Source organism: Chiloscyllium plagiosum, chromosome 7 (assembly GCF_004010195.1).
Source record: "Chiloscyllium plagiosum isolate BGI_BamShark_2017 chromosome 7, ASM401019v2, whole genome shotgun sequence".
Lineage (NCBI taxonomy): Eukaryota > Metazoa > Chordata > Chondrichthyes > Orectolobiformes > Hemiscylliidae > Chiloscyllium > Chiloscyllium plagiosum.
Genome location: NC_057716.1, coordinates 45787452 through 45809410, shown reverse-complemented (window position 1 = coordinate 45809410; position 21959 = coordinate 45787452). Strand labels below are relative to the sequence as shown.

Genomic DNA, 21959 nt, shown 5'->3' with positions numbered 1-21959 from the left:
TAGGGTGGAAGGTGTGCACCAGGGGCGTTCTGTCCTTGTTGCGGTTGGAGGGGTTGGGTCTGGGGGCGGAGGTGCGGGATGTGGATGAGATGCGTTGGAGGGCATCTTTAACCACGTGGGAAGGGAAATTGCAGTCTCTAAAGAAGGAGGCCATCTGGTGTGTTCTATGGTGGAACCGCTCCTCCTGGGAGCAGATACGGCGGAGGCGGAGGAATTGGGAATACGGGATGGCATTTTTGCAAGAGGTAGGGTGGGAAGAGGTGTAATCCAGGTAGCTGTGGGAGTCGGTGGTCTGAAGTCTTCAGGAGTGGACCTGCCCCAAATCTTTTCCTTATCCAACCAATGTAGTGCTTAAGTCACCCAAACTGTCAAACTGATCTTGCAACCTGTCTGTTTTTAAGGATTGTTCAATCCGCCTAAAATGATATGTGTATGAGCAGGACAAACATCATAGATCCCTAAAAGAGAATGCTGAAAAGGATCTCTTGTAGCTGTAAGTTTCTGTTCAAATGTCCATGAAAATTCTGGGCAACTGTAAGCATGATAAATGGTAAGTGCAGTTACATTGTTGCTAATTGCAAAATCCAAACCTGTATAACTCCCATATGAAGTGTTGATGAGGAAGACAGATCTCTTCATGGTTTGCCTAGACCTTAAAAGTTGACTGCTGGATTGGAACCAAGTAGCTGTTATAATTTTGAGATACAATTCGATGTGCATTTGTTCCCTCTGCATGCAGTCCTCTTTCTTTCCTTCTTCACATCCAGAACAGCATTGGAATGCGCAATAAAAATGCTCTGCTTAACACTCTGGTTACTGCTAATGAAGCAGCTGCTGTAAGCAACTGTGCTATGGGGAAAATGTTGGTGTAAAATCATTTTGAAAATGCAGCAATCTAGCTGCAAGTGCCAGCAACAATCTGACAAGTGACAGAAAATATATAATACAAATGAAATTATTTTAAAGGAAGAAAATTGAAACTTTGTCCTAAAGAGTCAGCTACGAGAATCCAACTTCTCTAAGGCAGACTAGCAAATCCTGCTAGTGCTTGTTTTAAACTGGCAAACAGTGCCAAAAGAGTGATGAGGTGAGAAACATTGTTAAATGCATTATGGGACCCATTAGCATTAATTTCAGTGCTCTAATAAGGCTTTTGCATGCTCTGTGGGAGGCCTGCAAACTTCAATCACATTTTCATATCTGGAAATTCAGTTCTTTATAAATCAGGCGCTTATCTCCATCCACCCAGCTCCCAAAATGGAAAGAACACTCTCTGTCAGCACTTCGTAGTACATCATTTGTGAGTCCAAAGGAAACTTGCCGAAGTTATTATGGTGTGGAACAATTGAATTTAATAGATCTAGTGAAAGGTAGAGAACAATGTGGCATGATGGTGTCATGAAATGACCAAATGGAGTATTAGGATTTGATGCACTCCAGCTGTGCTGAGATTGTGTGAAATGAGAATTGTGTAGTAGTCACTGACTGCTAGAACTGAGGCCCCACAGAGAAATCTTGAACACTTAGCAGGAACGGATATACAGTGCCTTGAGGAATTTGTCTGATCTGTTCTTAGTAGAGCAATTACTTTTCCTGCAGGCTAGCTTAATTCCTTTCTGACTCCTAAGATGGTTTTGTGATGTGTTGGAGAACCTGTTTTTCATTACATCATACCTTAAATTTGGCTGGTGCAACCAAGTTAAACTCTATTCCAGCATAGAACTGTTTATTGGAAATATGATGTTTAGTTGCAGTTTTGTAAAATTGCTCCCCTGACCAAATATTACCATACAATGTAATCAACTTGAAGCAACCAGATACAAAACCAAAAGCACAAAAGAAAGCAGCTCCATCCTTGAATATTTCCCAGCATACATGTTCAGTAGACCACTACAGAAGTGCCAAAAATCTCTAGCTTGATGGTTATTATGTGTCATAAGGATAGGTGAGAGTGACAGCACTTGACATCAAAGCCATGTTCGACCAAGTCTGGCATGAGGTAGCCGTAGCAAAATGGGAATCAATGGGTATCAGCGTGCAAACTGTCTTCTGGCTGGAGTCATACTAGTGGTTGTGATTATTGGAGGTCAGTCATCTTGACTACAGGACATCTCTGCAGGAGTTCCCTAGGGTAATATCCTAAGCCCAATCAACTTCAGCTTCTTCATCAGTTTCCTTCCCTTTATCATAAAGCCAGAAGTGGGGATGTTTTGCTGATGATTGGTGCTGAACATTGAGCATTCATGATACCTCAGATACCAAAGCAATTCCTGTTAAATGCAATAAAATCTGGAAAATATTCAGGCTTGGGCTGACATGTGGGAAGTAACATTCACGCTACACAAATACCAGACAATAATCATCTTCAGTAAGTTACAATCTAACCACTGCCCCTTGAATTCAATGGTGTTGCCATAACTGAAGCCCCCACTATCAACATCTGGGGGGTTACTATTGACCAGAAATTCACTGGACTTGCCATATAAACACAGTGGTTACATGAACAGATCAGAGGCTAGAAATGCTGCAGTGAGTAACTCACCTCCTGACTCCCTGAAGCCTATCTACCATCTACAAGACAAGTCGAGAGTGTGATGGAATACTCCCCAATGGGTACAGCTCCATCAATACTCAAGAAGCTTGACACCATCCAGGTCAAAGCACCCCACTTGATTGGCACCACATCCATAAGCATCCATTCCCTCCATCACAGATGCTCAGTAGCAGCAGTGTGTGTTATGTACAAGATGCGCTGCAGAAATTCATCAAAGCTCCTTAGACAGCACATTCCAATCCCACACCCACTTCTATCTAAACGACAAGGGCAGCAGATGTTTGGGAACACCACCACCTGCAAGTTACCCCCCAAGTCACTCCCCTCATTGAATTGGAAATATATCACTGTTCCTTCACTGTCACTGGATCAAAATGCCATTAGGGAGTGAATTCAAGGATTATGGGTCAACCTACAGAATATGGACAGCAGCGGTTCAAATACGCAGCTCAGCACCACCTTCTCAAGAGCAACTAAGGACAGGCAATAGATGCTGGCCAGTCCCATGAATTAATACAAGAAAGTTGCCAAAATCATAATTGGTTTGATCTAGAAAAATAATACAAAGCACAATGACAGTGACTAAGAACCATTTAAACCAACAGCCAGAAAAGAGCAGGCAGCTTTGGCTTAGTGACCTGCTGTGCTTTTCTAGCACCACTCTAATCTATACTCTGATTTCCAGCATCTGCAGTCCTCACTTTTGCCTACTTGATCACAAGAGCCTAGCGGACACTTAAGTGCAGTACAGAGGGAGTGCTGCACTGTTAGTGTGAGTGTTCATTGTAAAATAATAAACTAAAGCCCTGTTGTGTTCTCAGGTCAACATAAAATGTCTTCAAAATAATGCCAATAGTTATCCAATCAACACCACTAAAATAGATTATCTGTTACTAGTTACATTGAAGTTTATGTGATCTTCATGCTGCATAAATTGGCTTCTGTTTCCTAAAATAATGACATGTTCAAAGTAGTTAATTTGCTGTAAGATATATTGAGGTGTCAGAAATGGTGAATAACCTGTACATATGCCAATACTTTCTTTTTCTATACTAATATTTCTATTTAACTGATGCTTCCTCCATTGGGAATTGAAAAAAGATGTTGTTCCTTGCAAATATTTTGCTTGCCACTTATTACATACTGCAGACTAGTTGAATTGGCAGATGTTTTCCATTTTGACCTTAAAGGATCTGAAGCAAAGAATTTGATGCTCTCTTTGTCACTCAGAATTAGCCAAGTCTAATCTCTCTCTGTCTTCCTCAAGTAGGAGTGTCAGAGTCTCTAAATGTGATTCATTTGGTAGTGACAGTTGTTATTGCAAACATTTATTGTTACCTCTGCTAAGCCAGCATTTCTCAACATAAGAATCTTCAAGAAAGCTTCAAGGATTCCAGCAATGTGCAAAAAGAAGTAGAACTTTGTTTTGCCCAATGAACTCTAGCGATTCTCTTCTCAGATTGGCACAGCCTAACAGTGTGCATATTGGCAACAGTTAGAAACTGTCAGAATAGTTCAATATTTTTTTAAAAAACAGGTTGTTCGAGAACTTTCTAACTTGGAGATGCATAAACTGAATTGCTAAAATTTAAATTTATTATGAACTTAAGATCATATCTACCGTAGCCAATTCTTCCTCAGAACTATTGCCCAGGGAAACCTGGCTGGCATTAAAGTGTTTCAATCTAGGATTTTGGAATTTTTATTTTCAATTCTGGTTTTTGAGGCTGAAGCTGGGACTATCCTCAACGAACAAAAGTCAGACACCTCAACTGGAGACCAGAAGGCTGGGTGCATTCCAGCTTCCCCCTTAGGAGGGAAAAGGAAGGTGATTTTGATGTTAACTGGTTGGGACATACCACCCTCTTCTATTCCTTCCCAGGAAACTGGCCTCTGACACAAGTGCTGCCTTCTCCTTTCCTAGACTTTAGTTATGCTGGTTGGCTTCATTGCTGCTCATGTGCAGGCAACCATTCCAGTGACACAGAGGATGGGCATGGAAACTCATCATGCAACAACACCCTAAAACTGGTAACTAATGCAGTGCCATTTCACAATTAAGCAAGTACTTCCTTTAGAGGAAGATAAAATGCATTTTATTGCATACGTATGCAGGCTGGAAAACAGTCAGTGTCAACAGGAAGAGCATCCATTTTTTTTAAGAGAGATACCTGATTCTTTGTCCACTTGGATATTTGATGCTTTGCTCATCCATGTGACATGTTTCTCCATTTGAATCTTCTTTTATTCACAGGATATGGGTGTTACTGGCCTAGGTTAGCATTTATTGCCAGAGGGCAGTTCAATGTCAACACATTGCTGTGGGTCTGGAGTCACATCTTGCTAGACCAGGTAAAATCATTAGGCTCTTCATTCCAGATTTTTAGTTAATTCAAGTTTCGTCATCTGCCATTCGAAACTGTAATTCCATATCATTGTTACAATAGTGACAATGTCACCCAGCCATTGCCTCCTAGATAACAGCAGGTGTTAATCCATCACTTGGATGAGGACTACACTATTTTTTAATATATTTGCTGATTTAAGGTTTCAGGCCTAAAACTTTTCTTGAAGGGCAGCTATCTCAAGAGATCATTAAAGAAGCTGATTTTGTTTTGTTGCCAAATTTCTTTTCGAAAGAGGGCCGCAGATCAAAAATAAATTGGCTGCTTTAATTCTTAAAGATAATTTAATAAATATATCTAAAATTATTTGGCTACTTTTTTTCTCACCATAATTATGCATTCTAACTTATTATATTGTCTTTGCTTTTAGTAGTGTGGTGCTCATTGCTCTTGTACTATTCATCGATTCAGATAAAAATAGGCAGAAGAAAGATGGAGTTTTCTTGGCTTTAAAAAATCGCTCTAATTATTCACCAGTATGTTTCTGTCAAAGCTTCCACTGCATACTAGGACTCAAAACTAAAAGTGACTCCAACTATTATACATAATTCGGCTCCTTAATTGGCAAGAACGAGGTGAGAAGTGGGCTAGGGGAAATCCACAGAGACTAATGGGGCACGTATCAGTGACTTCATCAGTATAGAAGTCCCCTAGGTGATTGAAGTCAGCAAATATTTCATCAAGAGAAATATCAAGGAGCTTCATCTGTAAAACCCAGTATGCATGATTATTGAGCAGCTTATTTCAAGAGTTTTACATAAACTATATATTTATAGAAAAAGGAAGGAAATGATTGATGTTAATGTAACAGAATTATGCAGCTGAATGCTGCTCACATAATAGCATAGAACATTTGAAGATAAGGTCAGCCAATATAGTGTTTCCATATGGAGTTCCAGCAAGAACAATAGGACTATCAACTTCCTGATAAGATTTTGATGTTGAATCCTGTACATTTTCTTCTCAAACATTTTTAGATTCTCAACATTAATGTGCTCTATTCTAATAAGTGCTTCAACTAAAAAATTTTTTTACACCCCTTCCCTCACAAAATGCTGAGTTCCATTTTAAATAACGTTTAAACTTTCTTGCTTATGTTTGTCTTGTATGCGGTCAGGCCAATCAAACAGTAAAAAGGCCTTTTTTGGTTGGAATGAGCAAAAGCAATTCTTCATATGATAATTGTGTTGCCTACTGTCATTGCATATATTACTGAATTGTTTACAGAAAGTATAGTCCTTGAAGTTGAGCTCTTTAGAATTATACTTCAAAATTGAAGCCTGTCGAGCAGTGTCCTGGTAATGATTCATTCAACTTTAAGAAGTGGAATAAATAATGTAAATATGAATTGGCTGAAAGCTTGTACTGAAACAAAATTGGTAATACTTGGTTTATCTTTATTGAGATGATATGATGAGGCAATTAGTGGCCTAGGCTACTCATTCTCTTGTTGCTGGTATTTTAAAAAACAGAAAATAATTTTATAAATATATTTTGCATTTTTTAAAAGAAGCGATACATTTTCCTTATTTGACAATCTCATTCATCATTTGAAACAATACATTTATTTACAGTGTGAAACAAGATCTCAAGTTGGGTGACAGATCCTGCGTATGTATAAGATGCTTCTAAGTAGCTAAAATAATCAATGCAAAGGTTATATTCCTTGCTATCCAGCGCCAATTAAGTAGAGTAAAATGGATATTAAGGATGGTGAAGTTATGAAAATCAGGCATTAAGATTCATGTGTGAGAACGAGCTGAGATACAAAAACCAACAAAATATAGTGGAAGAAGGGTAGAAAAGACTACAAAACATGCTCTTTCTGCCCTGCACTCCTAATTATCTGTCAGTGTTGATGTTTCTCCTTTCTTTCATTCTTTCCTCTATCACTTTCTTTTTGTCTCATGTACAAGAATTGCCTCTACCTCACTGTAGATTCATGCTTTCCATTTTGGGTGGGTAACGTGGAGGGGGGAGGTGTCACTGTGGGATAGAGATCAAATGTTCAGGAATTTCTTTTAATAATAGGGCTGATTGCATGTACAGACCATAAATGTTTGACCCTGCATACCAAACAACAAGCGAACAGCTAGACTCAGGAATGATAACATTGATTTCATATTCAATAATAATTAAAATTTAGTGTCAAGTTACTTATATGTGTATTATAGAAATATCTTGTCCCCAAAATAATACAATAATATTTGGTAAAAATGAATCCTTTTTGTCTCAAACTAATACAAGGACTGCTGTGGAGTGTGGGTCAACCAAAGTTAGGTCAATTCCACTCACTTGTGTTTGGATATTAATGATAAATACATTTCAAAGCATTGTCAATGAAATGAATGTAATATAGAGGAAAGCTATATTACAATAATGAAACAAAGACAATGGAAAATGGGGATTAATTAGTCAGACATTCTGGATCAGTAAGTAGCTTTGCTTCATAAAAGAGATCAGAAACAGTTAATGGGAAATAGTAAAAAATACAGAATGAAACAGCTGGTAAATACCTTGTTTAAACATTATGTTCATTAAAATGAATTTAATCAATGTTGGAGAAGGAAATACTTCCACTTTTCATTGTTTCCTGGTTTGGAACATCAACTGTAGACATAAAGCAAAGCTGTACTCTGTCCAAACAAGCAAGATTTAGCCTCAGTCTGAGAATCCCATCCCTGATGCTGTCATATGAGTTCTTTTCATTCTGGCATCACTTTATAAAATAGAGTGAATTACCAGTTTAGACCACAAATTAGGGACTGTTTCATGCTTGTTAGGAAAACGATTGAAAAGCATCCAAACTAATTTGACATGGAGTCTTTAGAGCCAACAAATAAATAATTCTTCCATCCAATAACAAAGCAGGAGTTGCTGGAGAGACTCCGCAGGTCTGTCAGCATCTGTGGAGGCAGAGTTAATGTTTTGAGTCTGATGATGCTACATCATGTTGTTAGCAGCTAGGTAAAGGTGGTATTTATGTGGAAGCCAAAGTTGTTGGGTGGGGCAGAGGAAGATAAGAGATAGGTGGAGATAGAGCCCAGAGAGAGGGTGACGTATGAAAGGGGTAGGTGAACAAAGAGATTATGGATTGAGGGTGAGGGCATAAGATAAGCTGAATAAGTGATCATAAGAGCTAAGAGTAGGGGAAAATGGGTGAACTGTACTGAATGCAACTGGTATGATGTGATAACAGACTTGGCAATACATGACAATGAGTGACTGTGCTAAAAACACCCCATGTCAAAAAAGGACTGGGTGTGGGTTGAGTAAACAGACATTACTGGAAAAACTCAGCAAATCTGGCAGCATCTATGGAGAGAAATCAAAATTAAACTTTTGGGTCCAGTGACCCTTCCACAGAAAACTCACTGAACCTAAAATGTTAACTCTGATTTCTCTCCACAGATGTTTCCAGACTTGCTAAGCTTTTCCATCAATTTCTGTTTGTATTTCTGATTTCCAGCACCTCCAGTTCTTTGATTGTTATTTTCTAAATTTATTGAACTCTGTGTTGAGTCCTCGAGGCTGCAGGATCCCTAAGGAGAAAATGAGATGCCGTTTTTCAAGTTTGTGACTGCAGCAGGCCTGCAAGGGAAATGTTGACCAACCTGGAGTGTCATTTTATTAGACCTTGGGTCCTAGACTTCAATAACAACATCTCATCCGCTATGCCACCAATTAGTTGAAAGATAACAGCAAAGATACACATAGACAAAGAAGAAACCATGATATCATTCGACGTGACGGCACTGTTCACTTCGATTGACAAAACCCTAGCCAGAGAAACAATAGCCAACCTACTGGACATACAGAACAGAAAACAGGACTCTGAACCTATCAACAAAGACGGCATACTTAAACTACTGGACATGTGCCTCACAACACACTTCACATTCAACAACCAGAGGGTAACAGAGTTAGGCACCCATGGCAGGAGTCTTTTGTGGATATCCCATTTCAAACATGTATGCCATTTTGGAAAATGTAGAGGGTGATGGATTCTCAGGGGAACGTAGCACAAACAACCAAGTTTCTGGTATTGAGACTGGCTCTAATGCAACGAGAGATACATCGGCTTTCAGGAGCTCAATTGTGTTCGGGGATTCTGTAGTCCAAGGTACAGACAGACGTTTCTGTGGCAAGTAGAGAAAAAGCAGAATGGTGTGTTGTTTCCCTGGTGCCAGGATCAAGGATGTCTCAGAGAGGATGGAGAATGTTCTCACGGGTGAGAGGGGCCAGCAAGAGGTCATTGTCTACATTGGAACCAACGATATAGGAAGGGAAAAGTTTGCTATTCTGAACGGAGATTACAGAGAGTTAGGCAGAAATTTAAAAAGGAGGTCCTCAAGGGTAGTAATATCTGGATTACTCCCAGTGCTATGAGCTGGTGACGGCAGGATTAGGAGGACAGAGCAAATGAATGCATGGCTGAGGAACTGGTGTATGGGAGAAGGATTCACACTTTTGCATCATTGGAATGTCTTTTAGGGTGCAAGTGATCTATACAAGGACGGATGGCACTTGAATTGGAAGTGGACTGATATACTGGCAGGGGAATTTGCGATAACTGCTTGAGAGGGTTCAAAACGAGTAAGGTGGAGGGGGGGAGTTGGGGTGGCACCCAGGGAGATAGTAAGGAAAGAGATCAATCTGAGAATTGTACAGTTGAGAACAGAAGTGAGTCAAACAGTCAGGGCAGGCAGGGACAGGCCACTATAAACACCGGAGGAAACATCAAAGAAGCGCTTCGCAGGAGGCTCCCAAGCACTGATGATGTCGCCTAGCCAGGGGACGAAACGTTTGCAACAAAAACTTCCAGCTCGGCGAACAGAACCACAACAACAGATAACAGCTTTGTTAAAAACTGTTAATGTAGAGCACTTCAAGCTATTTGTGTTTTTGTTGTTCAATGAAATGACTAATAAGTAAATCTGTGTTGTTTGAGGTCCGAGTGTGTACTCACAGAATCTTACAATCCCTATAGTGTGGAAACAGGCCATTTGGCCCAAGATGCCCACACCAAATCTTTGAAGAGTAACCCACCCAGACCCATTCCCCACCCTATATTTACCCATGACTAATACACCTAACCTACACATCCCTGAACACTTTGGCCAATTTAGCGTAGCCAATTCACCCTAACCTGTACATCTTTGGACTGCTTTGTGATGCCTGCTATTTTTTTCAGGAGGCATATATTCCTGGCATAATAAAATCAAAGTAGTATAAATGGTTCAAAAAAAGTTAGATCATTTTCTTTTAAAGAGTATTTATGTTTTGTAGAGAAGAAGCAAAACTAGAAACTGCTTTCTGGGCAACATTATATTCAATATTGAACTTTGAGTGATTACTCACTAAAGCAATAACAAACCAAACAAATTAATGTTGACTGAGATTGACAGGCCTCATTGTATTGCAAGAATATGATAGAAAGAAACTCCTTATTATAATCTGCATGCTGTAGCAATTCATCTCAAATGTTTCTCCCAAGTAAGTTGATTAATAAAAATATCATAGAAATGTCTGTTTCTCCAGATATGATAAACTGAACCTGGAACCTGAAGTTAAACAAGGAACTGTATAACGATGCAACTTCAAGTTTTTTCTTTACAGGAAACTGTGTTTCAGTCTTTCTGCTATCACATTTTAAGAGGCATCCTTAAACATTTAAGGCTTTAAACTGATCTTTTGATAGTTGGAAAGGAGGGAAGAGAGCAGGAAGAGGAGACAGTGATGTAATATATTGAAAAGTAGTCATCTATTTGCAAAAGGTTTTGACGTTTTAGAATGTATGTTTTAATTTGTGACACAGTTATGAAATGTGAAGATTTTCTGAAAAAAACTTCCTATTTTGCCCTCAAAATTATTTACAGAAATTTTTAAGTTACACATTTGCATGACGACATCCTTTATTAAATCATTAATTGAATTTTTTTTTGCCCAGAATTAGCAGCACAGATTTTATTCTTCCACATTAACATTATATCAGTTTATCAATGGAAAGGCCACTGGCTACAAGAATAGAAGTCCCAATAATCTTCAGATGCAATTCTGATACATCTAGTGCCAGAATAAAAACCTCTGTTCATATTTGTTTCCCCAACCTAGCCAAAGTTGGAAAAAGTTTGAACAAACATTCCGGTTAATCAGCATGACGTTTCGACTAGTATCAGATCGAATGTGTTATATGCCTGGTCATCTAATGTGTGAAGTCTTGTTAATCCAATTCAGTAAGGATTGGATAAGCCCTTCATCAGAAATTCCTAATGAAGGGTTTAAGACCGAAATGTCGATTCTCCTGCTCCTCAGATGCTACCTGACTTGTTGTGCCTTTCCAGCACTACACTCTCGACTCTGAGCTCCAGCATCTGCAGTCCTCACTTTGTCCATTCCTGTGTTGGCCAATTTCACTGGGAAACCAGAACATCAATCCTACTCATTCCATTATGATCCATTACAAAGGCAAAACAAGATTCTTCAAGAGTCACTTGTTAAGAGATTGTTGTGGTTTTCATAGGGCACAAACGCTATGTTCACTGTCTGGGAAAGACCAGCTACACGAAGACTGCAGTGAATCAATCCTTGCGACCCACCCCCCACCCCCTTAGAGGATTAACTGAGACTGATAAAGGGGTGAACAGTGCAAAACGCAACTCACCCAATGAGAAATAGGCATCATCAGCTCAGCACAAAGGATTAGGAGAGTGGGCAGTTGCCTCCTAAGCACGAAAGGGTATTGTCACATTTGGGCTTCATCTTCCACAGAGAGCCAGGGAGGTTGTCCATTTAGAACAGAATCTACAAGTGAACACAGAGCTACCTGGAGATAGTTGAGACCCAGTATTACAGGAGACTGTGGCAATCCATATAGGTTTGACACACAACTGCTTTGTTTCCTGCTTCTTCCAAAGACAGGCTGTGGGCTGTGGTAGCATTTCACAAATGGCTGCACAAACTTGACTGTTCAGGTGACATTTGCCTTATTTTCCAGAGCAGGGCAGTACATCAATATGAGTGGGACCTCCCAGGCTAAAAGGGCATTTCTTTTCATCACTGTCATCACTGAATTCCACCAGTTGTAGGGCATCATTATTGTCCAGTGATTGGCTTAAGTACATCAACAGGAATAGCTCCTACTCCCTCAATGACCAAAAGAAGAGCTTTCTTCATATGTGGGCTTGACTTCCTGGCAGACACCATGATCCCTTAATCCTCCACAGTTAGGCTGCCACAATTGTTTACTCAATCGTCCCAAAAGTACATAGAAAACTTCTAAGGGACGAGGGATATCACTTGAAGACCTCTTCACAAGAATCTGAGAAACAGGCACACAAGCGATTTGACCAGAGCCAATATCTCAGCTGACTATCAGGCTTCTGAAGATGTATCTTCAGTTCCTGTACTGGTCAGGTAGCTGCTTCATTAAAAATCTTGCACAATGTGACAGTCTGCTATGTTCTCCTTAATATATATGACCCTTCAGGGATATGAACCCTGAAAAGTACAAAGTCTTTGAAAGACACAGCTCATCATTGGTGTTGGAGAAAGAAGAAACAGAGCCCTAGTTCCAGCTGCCCAGGGAGGTGGCCAGGCCTGGCACAAGACATGAAGGTCTCATTGAGTTGTCAAATTTCAGGAATCATTTGATTGAGGCATGTTTCACCTGAGTCTCATGGAGCCACAGTTCTGGAGCTCAGTCTGAGCTGTTTATGTGCCCAGTGAAGATGCAGCCTGAATGTGTCCACTCTTATCACCATGAAGGATTGATATGTGCCCAACTGTTTCACCTTCATCACCTCATGCCAGTTTCATTGCTTCACCATTAGAAATGGAGGCTCACACAATAACTTCAAGTGTCATTATTTACATTGTACTTGTAAAGCACAATACTGCACAGTCATAAAGAGAAGACCTCAGTGGCCCATGTATGCTGTGGGCTCTGCTCTTGGCCCTTTCTAAGTCATTCTGTCCATCTGGCCTCAAATTAGGTGGAGACAGCTTGCTGATTTGTCTCTGTTTGTGTTTGAGATACGCACTGCTGCACTGGAGCACTGCAAGGCTACCTGCCGCACAGATATTCCTACTATCAAAGGACGAAAGGAAGCCAAAGATCATGACATCACTCTGTGAGGATGGTAACCTCATCCTCCTCAGTGACTACCTCAGGCCATGCGCTCAGTGGTCAGCATTGCTTCCTCACAGCACCAGGGACCCAGGTTCGATTCCAGCCTCAGGCAACGGTCTGTGTGGAGTTTGCACATTCTCCCCGTGTCTGCTTGGGTTTCCTCCGGGTGCTCTGGTTTCTTCCCAAGGTCCAAAGATGTGCAGGTCAGGTGAATTGGCCATGCTAAATTGTCCATAGTGTTAGGTTCGTCAGTCAGAGGGAAATGGGTCTGGGTGGGTTACTCTTCGGAGTCTCGGTGTGGACTTGTTGGGCCAAAGGGCCTGTTTCCACACTGTAGGGAATCTAATCTTAAAAAAAAAACAGAGTTAATGTTTTGGGTCACTGGACCCGAAACGTTAACTCTGATTTCTCTTCACAGATGCTGCCAGACCTGCTGAGCTTTTCTAGCACTTCTGTTTTGGTATTATGGGACGGTCCTTTTATAAAATGTTCCTTTTTAACTTAAAGTAAAATTGAGAATTATGGAAGCATTCCATATGCTTTTGTGATATGCATGCCATATGGGAGAAAGCCAAATAAAAATCTATTGAAATGAAGTGACAGTTTTCACACATTGACACAGTAACTCAGGAAATGGATAGCTGTTTTTACTGCTGTGAATGAAGCAGTGGAAATGTTTTGTGTCAACAGCCAAGCACATACTTATGAAAGTTTGCTTTCTGTTTGGAATTAGACAGAACAGAGAGATTTAAGGAACAAGGCATTTCTGAGGTGGGTTTATCTGGTGAAAATCAGATCTTGAAGTTACTGTAGTTGAATTGAATGATTTTGGTGGACACTGGAAGTTTCAACCTCCAGTGGCTGGGAGACCTGAACATGCTGGGGAGCAGGGAGGTACTTTGGAGCTTCCTATATTGCAGTTGTTTTAGTAATGCTACATATCTCCCAGAGGTGTAGTACTTAGCTCAAGTAAGACATTTTGTGATTGTTTTAGTTAGTTAATGTGAAAGAAACTTTTCTTTAGGTTGTTGTATTAGTTGCCTGTGCATGATTTATGTTGATTTTAACTTGTTTGTTCTGTAAAAGTCTTATAATGTGAAATGTTGTCCTTTGGTTATTTTTGCTGGTCATTCAGAAATTATTTTTAAATGTTATTGATCTCTATGGGAATTGTAACAAAAATTACTTTTTAAAATATAGCTATCTTGTAAAAACAACAGCTTCACAACATAATGCAAATCAGTATCGTTGTGGAGAGGATGAGGGGTGGTCATTCTGTGACCTGGGCACTCCATTCTCCCATGTTCAGAAGCAAACTGCTCCATGGAGGCTCTTTGGGTGGTGTGTCTACCAGAGGGTGGAAAAATAGAGGCTCATCCTGATGCTTCAGGTTCATTTACCTCAGAGAGTACAAAATCATTGAACGATTTGTGGCTCTGAGTGTATGGGTCTTTGGACCACACCCTTTTTGCTGACTGTGTGCCAGCAATGTTCATCCTTACCTGCTTTGTCTGGATGGAGCCTTCCCCAGGAAAAGACCCATCTTGGTCTGCCTCACAGCCTCCAGCATCAGATATGTGTCCACATCAGAGGATTGTGAGGGGCTGGCTTGCCCAATTCTCAGCATCTGTTTCTCCTGAGATGTTCTTCTCAATATATCCTCTGTGTTCCTCCAGTCTACAGTAACAGCTTTTAACGTGGCAGTAAATGGCTCAGACCTCCAGTGAAGCCAGTCAGGATGGTGATGAAATTGGCGGGGCCACCGTCCACCTGATGAATACGGAAAGTGTAAACTCTGCCCTGACATGTTTTGCCTAATATGTGGACAGAAAATGAAAATCTGAAATCATGTCCCTCTGCGCTCCATCATATCCACTTCAATCAATGTAGCTGCTGATTTACTGCCAAACCTGTCTCCATGTCAACTGTAAGGTATTCTCCGTACAACGGGGTTGGGGGGAGTCAATTATTGCTTCCTCCACCAAACCCAGACTTCAGTAAGGCGTTCGACAAGGTTCCCCATGGGAGACTGGTTAGATCTTACGGAATAGCCATTTGGATGCAGAACTAGCTCAAAGGTAGATAACTAAGGGTGGTGGTGGAGGGTGGTTTTTCTGACTGGAGGCCTGTGACCAATGGAGTGCCACAAGGATCGTTGCTGGGTCCTCTACTTTTTGTCATTTATATAAATGATTTGGATGCGAGCAAAAGTGGTATAGTTAGTAAGTTTGCAAGTGACACCAAAATTGGAGTTGTAGTGGACAGCGAAGAAGGTTACCTCAGATTACAACAGGATCTTGATCAGATGGGCTAATGGGCTGAGAAGTAGCAGATGGAGTTTAATTCAGATAAATGCGAGGTGCTGCATCTTGGGAAAGCAAATCTGAGCAGGAAAGTAAGTCTTATACACATAATGGTAAGGTCCTAGGGAGTGTTGCTGAACAAAGAGACCTTGGAGTGCAGGTTCAAAGCCCCTTGAAAGTGGAGTCGCAGGTAGATAGGATAGTGAAGGCGGCGTTTGGTATGTTTTCCTTTATTGGTCAGAGTATTGAGTACAAGAGTTGGGAGGTTATGTTGCGGCTGTACAAGACATTGGTTAGGTCACTGTTGGAATATTGCGTGCAATTCTGGTCTCCTTCCGATCGGAAAGATGTTGTGAAACTTGAAAGGGTTCAGAAAAGATCTACAAGGATGTTGCCAGGGTTGGAGGATTTGAGCTGTAGGGAGAGGCTGAACAGGCTGCGGCTGATTTCCCTGGAGCGTCGGAGGCTGAGGGATGACCTTATAGAAGTTTATAAAATTATGAGGGGCATGGATAGGGTAAATAGGCACAGTCTGGGGTGGGGGAGTCCAGAACTAGAGGACATAGGTTTAGGGTGAGAGGGGAAAGATATAAAAGAGACCTAAGGGGCAACTCTTTCATGCAGAGGGTGGTACGTGTATGGAATGAGCTGCCAGAGGATGTGGTGGAGGCTGGTACAATTGCAACATTTAAGAGGCATTTGGATGGGTGTATGAATAGGAAGGGTTTGGAGGGATATTGGCCGGGTGCTGGCAGGTGGGACTAAATTGGATTGGGATATCTGGTCGGCATGGACGGGTTGGACCGAAGGGTCTGTTTCCATGCTGTACATATCTATGACTCTATGAGGTACAACTCTTGCCTACTGCAATACAGGAGTATTGAGTACCTATTACAAGGCTCACTCAGAAGTTGCATAATATGGACCTCAGTTAAGAGCTGTGAGGATTTTAAAAGATGATTTCACTGCCCTCTTGTTTACATTGAAAAACGAGAAGTAATGAGGCAGATATTTTCTCCATTGAGTTGACTTTATTGTGTGATGTGAAATTCCTGTGAAATAAATCTGATATTTCATTGCATGCCAAATATTTAATAGCTGCTTTTAAAATTATGTAACAGTAAGATTCTTGTTAATTAATTCTGGTATGTTCTTTCGACAGAAAATGATCCAAAGGTTTTGGAGCGGCAGGAACAGCAGCAACCATCATATATCGCACTAAGTTATATCAATAGGTATAAACACTTTTTATATTTTACCCTAAAACAAAATTTTGAATCTGAGCTTAGAACAACTTATGTTTTATAAAATGTCTTTTATCAATTATTTCAAATGCTTTTTGAATATACTTGAAGAGCCAACTCATTTCTTTGCCTGTAATAGCTTGTTTATTTATAAAATATGTAAATAATAATATGTAGTAAAATGCATGTAGTTTTATGTTGTGACAATTCATCCATTTCAGTTTTGTTTTGTCATATACTAATACATTGTTTTCAGCATGTTTTATTGAAAATGTAGGTACTGAGCCATCCATTCATAATAGTTTTTATGTTGTATTTGCTAACGGACAGCCTATTTCTTTATGTAGATTTTATCGACCTCTGCTTCACTGTGTCCCGTATCTCTATCCTGCTAGTAATATATCTAGAGACAAAAACAGAAATTGCTGGAAATGCTCAGCAGGTCTGGCAGCATCTGTGAAGAGAAATCAGCGTTAACGTTTCGGGACGAGTGACCCTTCCTCAGTAATATATCTAACTTGGAGACAAATGATATTTTTGTGGGGAGAAGATGATGATAGCTATTATTTTATTTCTTATTTGACCAACTAAACAACTGAAGAGCATAATGCATTGTAATTAAATCAGAGGCTTGAAAGAAAGCTAAAGATAATGGGATTGAAGACTGCTGTACCAGAAAACAAGTCACATAGTACAACACCGTGGGCGGCACGGTGGCACAGTGGTTAGCACTGCTGCCTCACAGCGCCGGAGACCCGGGCTCAATTCCCGCCTCAGGCGACTGACTGTGTGGAGTTTGCACGTTCTCCCCGTGTCTGCGTGGGTTTCCTCCGGGTGCTCCGGTTTCCTCCCACAGTCCAAAGATGTGCAGGGTCAGGTGAATTGGCCATGCTAAATTGCCCGTAGTGTTAGGTAAGGGGTAAATGTAGGGGTATGGGTGGGTTTCGCTTCGGCGGGTCGGTGTGGACTTGTTGGGCCGAAGGGCCTGTTTCCACACTGTAATGTAATGTAATCTAATCTAATCTAAACTCCGTTTTGCAGAAAGCATTGAAAAGTTGGGATATTTTCCCATCAGTTCATTCTTTTTAAACAAGTTGGTGCAGTGATGTTTAGTTTTCACATGTAATTTGGAAGGGGATATTGTTTCATGTGTGCAATGCAAAATATAACTTGATCAATCCACTTGCATCTTTCTGCTTACTTTTCAAAATTCTAGTTGCTGTAGATGATATTTATCTCCAGGTTGTGTTCTGAACATTAAGCCTTCTCTAAAGCCCCTCTAATGGCATTCTTGAACTGGGAGTTAACAAGCCTGCAAGAATCATCAGATACGATTCATGTTAATAAACTGAGAAGAGAAGATGGTGTAGTGGTAATGTTACAGGACTAATATTCCAGAGGCTCAAGCTAATACTCTTGGGGCAAGGGTTTAAATCCACAACAATTAATTAAATCTAGAATTGAAAGCTAGTAATGATACATTGACCATGAAACTATCATTGATTATTATAAAAATACATCTGGTTGACTAATATACTTATTAGGGAAGAAAATCTGATTGGACACTACCCTTGCATTACATTGCCTGCACCCCTCTTAGGAACTCAGCTCTTCATATTTTCTAATCAACCTGTTCAGAGATAGCGTTACATACCTCTGGAGCAACTGGGACTTGAACCTAGGTCTCCTAGTCCAGAGATAGCAGTGCTACCACAACACCGCAAGAGCCCTCTCCAAGAACTGAGCTCTTAAATTTCTTTACTCAGCGAGTCGTGAGTTCATGGAATGCCCTGCCAGTAGCAGTGGTGGACTCTCCCTCTTTATGGGCATTTAAACGGGCATTGGATAGGCATATGGAGGATAGTGGGCTAGTGTAGGTTAGGTGGGCTTGGATCGGCGCAACATTGAGGGCCATAGGGCCTGTACTGCGCTGTATTCTTCTATGTTCTATGTTCTAAATACAAATCAGTATCACTGGCTCTCAGTCAACTCTGGACCTGTCCTGATTGACCTTTAAAAGGATCTGCGCTTTAACATGATCCAGTGACAGTTGAACCTAGATTTCACATACACAGATCTTTGAAGGTGGTAGGACATATTAAGATTACAATGGTAACATATATGGAATCATGGGCTTCTTATAAGATTTGATTTGGTTTGATTTATTATTATTATATGTACTTAGATACAGTGAAAAAATTTTTTTTGTGTGCAGTATATGCAGATCACTACCATACAAAGATCATAGGATGATAGAACAGAGCAAGGAATACAAAGTTATAGCTGCAATGAAAGTACACAAAAAGCAGTATCAACATTAGATTTGAAATTTAAACGGTCCATTCAGAAGTCTAATAACCGCGGGAAAGAAGTTGTTCCTAAAACTGTTGGTACATGTGTTTATGCTTTTGTATCTTCTGCCGGATGGAAGAAGTTGGAAGAGATTATAGTCTTTGATGTTGAGGTCTTTGATGTTGGCTGCCTTGTAGATGGAGTCAATAGATGGAAGGTTGGCTTGCATGATGGACTGGGACTGTGTTCATAACTCTCCGTTTCTTACAGTTCTGGGCAAAAGTATTGCCAAACCAAGCCATGGTGCATCCAGACAGAATGCTTTCTATGGTGCATTTATTATTGTTAGTGAGACATGTTGAATTTCCTTGATCTCCTGAGGAAGAAGAGGTGTTGTTGTGCCTTCTTGACTGTCCATCAACGTGAGTGAAAGTGAGGACTGCAAATGCTGGAGATTAGAGTCAAGATGTGGTGCTGGAAAAGCGCAGCAGGTCAGTCAGCATCCGAGGAGCAGGAGAATCGACGTTTTGGGCAAAAGCCCTTCATCAGGAAAAGCTGTGCTTTTCCAGCACCATATTCTTGACATCAACGTGAGTGGTCCAGGACAGATTGTTGGTGATCCTCACTGCTAGCAACCTGACACTCAGAAGCATCTCCTCCTCAGATCTCTTGATGTAGTAGGGGCATGCCCTCCTCCTTGCTTCCTGGTCAATGATCAGCTTGTTAGTTTTGCTGATGTTGATGGAGAGCTTGTTATCTTTACACCACAACAGTAAGCACTCTATCTCTTTCCTGTATTCTGTCTTGTCATTGTTTGATATCCAGCCTACAGTGAACTGGTAGATGGAGTTAGGACGGAATTGGCCACATAATCATGATTGTATCGAGAGTACAGAACAGGGTTGAGAATGCAGCCTTGTGGGTACCAGTGTTGAGAGTTGTTGTGCAGGAGGTGCTGTTGCCTATCCTCACTGATTGTGGTTTGTGGGTCAGGAAGTCAAGTATCTAGTTGCAGAGGGCAGAGCAGAGACCTAGGTCTTGGAGTTTAGAGATTAGTTTGGTTGGAATTATAGCGTTGAAGGCGGAGCTGTAGGTATTCTGGTATAGAATACAAAATTAGAGAAGGTGTGCTGAACCTTTAGAAAGCATAGTCATGCCACAACTAGAACACAGTCTTTAGTTTTGTCCACCATACTTTCAGAACAATGTGGACCTTGAGAGGGTGCAGAGGAGATTTATCAGAATTGTTCGAAAGATGAGGGATTTTAACTACAAGATTGGATTGAAAAAGTTGATGCTATTTTGCTTGGAACAAAGGAAATGCAGCAGACATTGATGGAATTGGATAATATAATGACAGGTTTAAATAATGATTTGGAGATGCCGGTGTTGGACTGGGGTGTACAAAGTTAAAAATCACACAACACCAGGTTATAGTCTAACAGGTTTAATTGAAAGCACACTAGCTTTTGGAGCATCGCTCCTTACCTCCCTATCACCTGATGAAGGAGCGATGCTCCGAAAGCTAGCGTACTTCCAATTAAACCTGTTGGATTATAACTTGGTGTTGTGTGATTTTTAACTAGGTTTAAATAAGATAGACAAAGAAAAGCTGTTCCCATTAGCTGGTTATTAGAAGGCTAGGTTCGTAGATTTCAGGTTAAGGCAAGAAGTGCACGGGGGTGAGGAAGAAATTTTGTACACAGTAAATGGTAAAGACCTGGAACTGCTGCCTCACAGCGCCAGAGACCTGGGTTCAATTCCCACCTCAGGCAACTGTCTGTGTGGAGTTTGCACATTCTCCCAGTGTCTGCGTGGGTTTCCTCCAGGTGCTCTGGTTGCCTCCCACAGTCCAAAGATGTGCAGGTTAGGTGAATTAGCCATGCTAAATTGCCCGTAGTCTTATGTGAAGGTGTAAATGTAGAGGAATGGGTCTGGATGGGTTGCTCTTCGGAGGGTCGGTTTGGACTTGTTGGGCTGAAGGGCCTGTTTCCACACTGTAAGTAATCTAATCTAATCTAAAAAAAAACCTCCTATTTATGAGAATGATGGACCAGAGGCAATTTCAAAACAAAATGATAAGCACTTTCGAATAAACTTGCAGGGCTGCAGTAATAAGATGGTGGAATGAGACTCAATGGTCTTTTCCATAGAAGACAGGAATGGAGTGGATGAGCTGTATTATAATAACTCTGATCTTCCTTCGTCTAATTCCTGGGTGACTGTCATTTCCACATCCCTACAATGTGAGAATTGCAGAAAGAATCTAAAAGCTTGTCATACCACAACCTGTTAGACCTCAACAGACTGCTTCTTAACTCTCACATTCATAATAATTCTGAATTTCTTCCAGTAAATACATTCAATCATTTCAAAAATGGTAAATTTCAGGGATAAAGTGTACATGCTGTTGTAACATATGCTGTCTTTCACAAATGAATTTGTGAGAATTCTTAATGGTGCATGTTGAATGATCACAAATTTGTCAAGAAATGTAAATTAGAATTTTATAGCCATAAACATTAATCTACAAGTCAACATGTTTCCTTTTAGAGGTGAGTTGCATCCTGAAAATTCATAGCTGGGAAATATTCAAATTCATATGAATGTCTTTTCCAGTCAGCATGAAGCATAGTTATTGCAGACTTTTAATCCTTGTCCAGAAAGCACAAATTCAATCATTGCTACACAAGAGTTGGAATTTATCCTCTCCCTGGAGGTAGTGAGAAAGGGCAATTATTGGACAATTTGACCCTGGAGAGATATTCACTTCCCTGTTGCCACATCAAAAATAAATTCTAGGTGAGAAAGTAAATTGGAGTCTTTCCTGACCAGCTTCGAATTAAAGCACTTAAGTGGCCAGTGAACAGCCATTTATGGATATTAACTCACCACCTTCCTGATTACATACCTCCTGGCAAGCCATTAAATTGGCTGATTTCTCCACTGGGAAACCAAGACAACATGCTTGCCAGGTTTTGCAGGGAGAGTGGGGGGAAATCACTTTGGGGGGAAATCTCCAGTTGTTCC

The 21959-nt window shown here is 40.6% G+C and overlaps 1 protein-coding gene across 1 annotated transcript in view; it reads left to right on the top strand.

The window, feature by feature from the left end:
• The window catches only part of LOC122551539 (juxtaposed with another zinc finger protein 1-like), a 113361-nt gene that overhangs the window by 67098 nt on the left and 24304 nt on the right, over positions 1–21959 (top strand). Inside the window, exon 2 of the mRNA XM_043693564.1 lies at positions 16556–16628. Within this exon, the coding sequence (XP_043549499.1) occupies positions 16556–16628 (73 nt within the window). The remainder of the gene's footprint in view (positions 1–16555; positions 16629–21959) is intronic.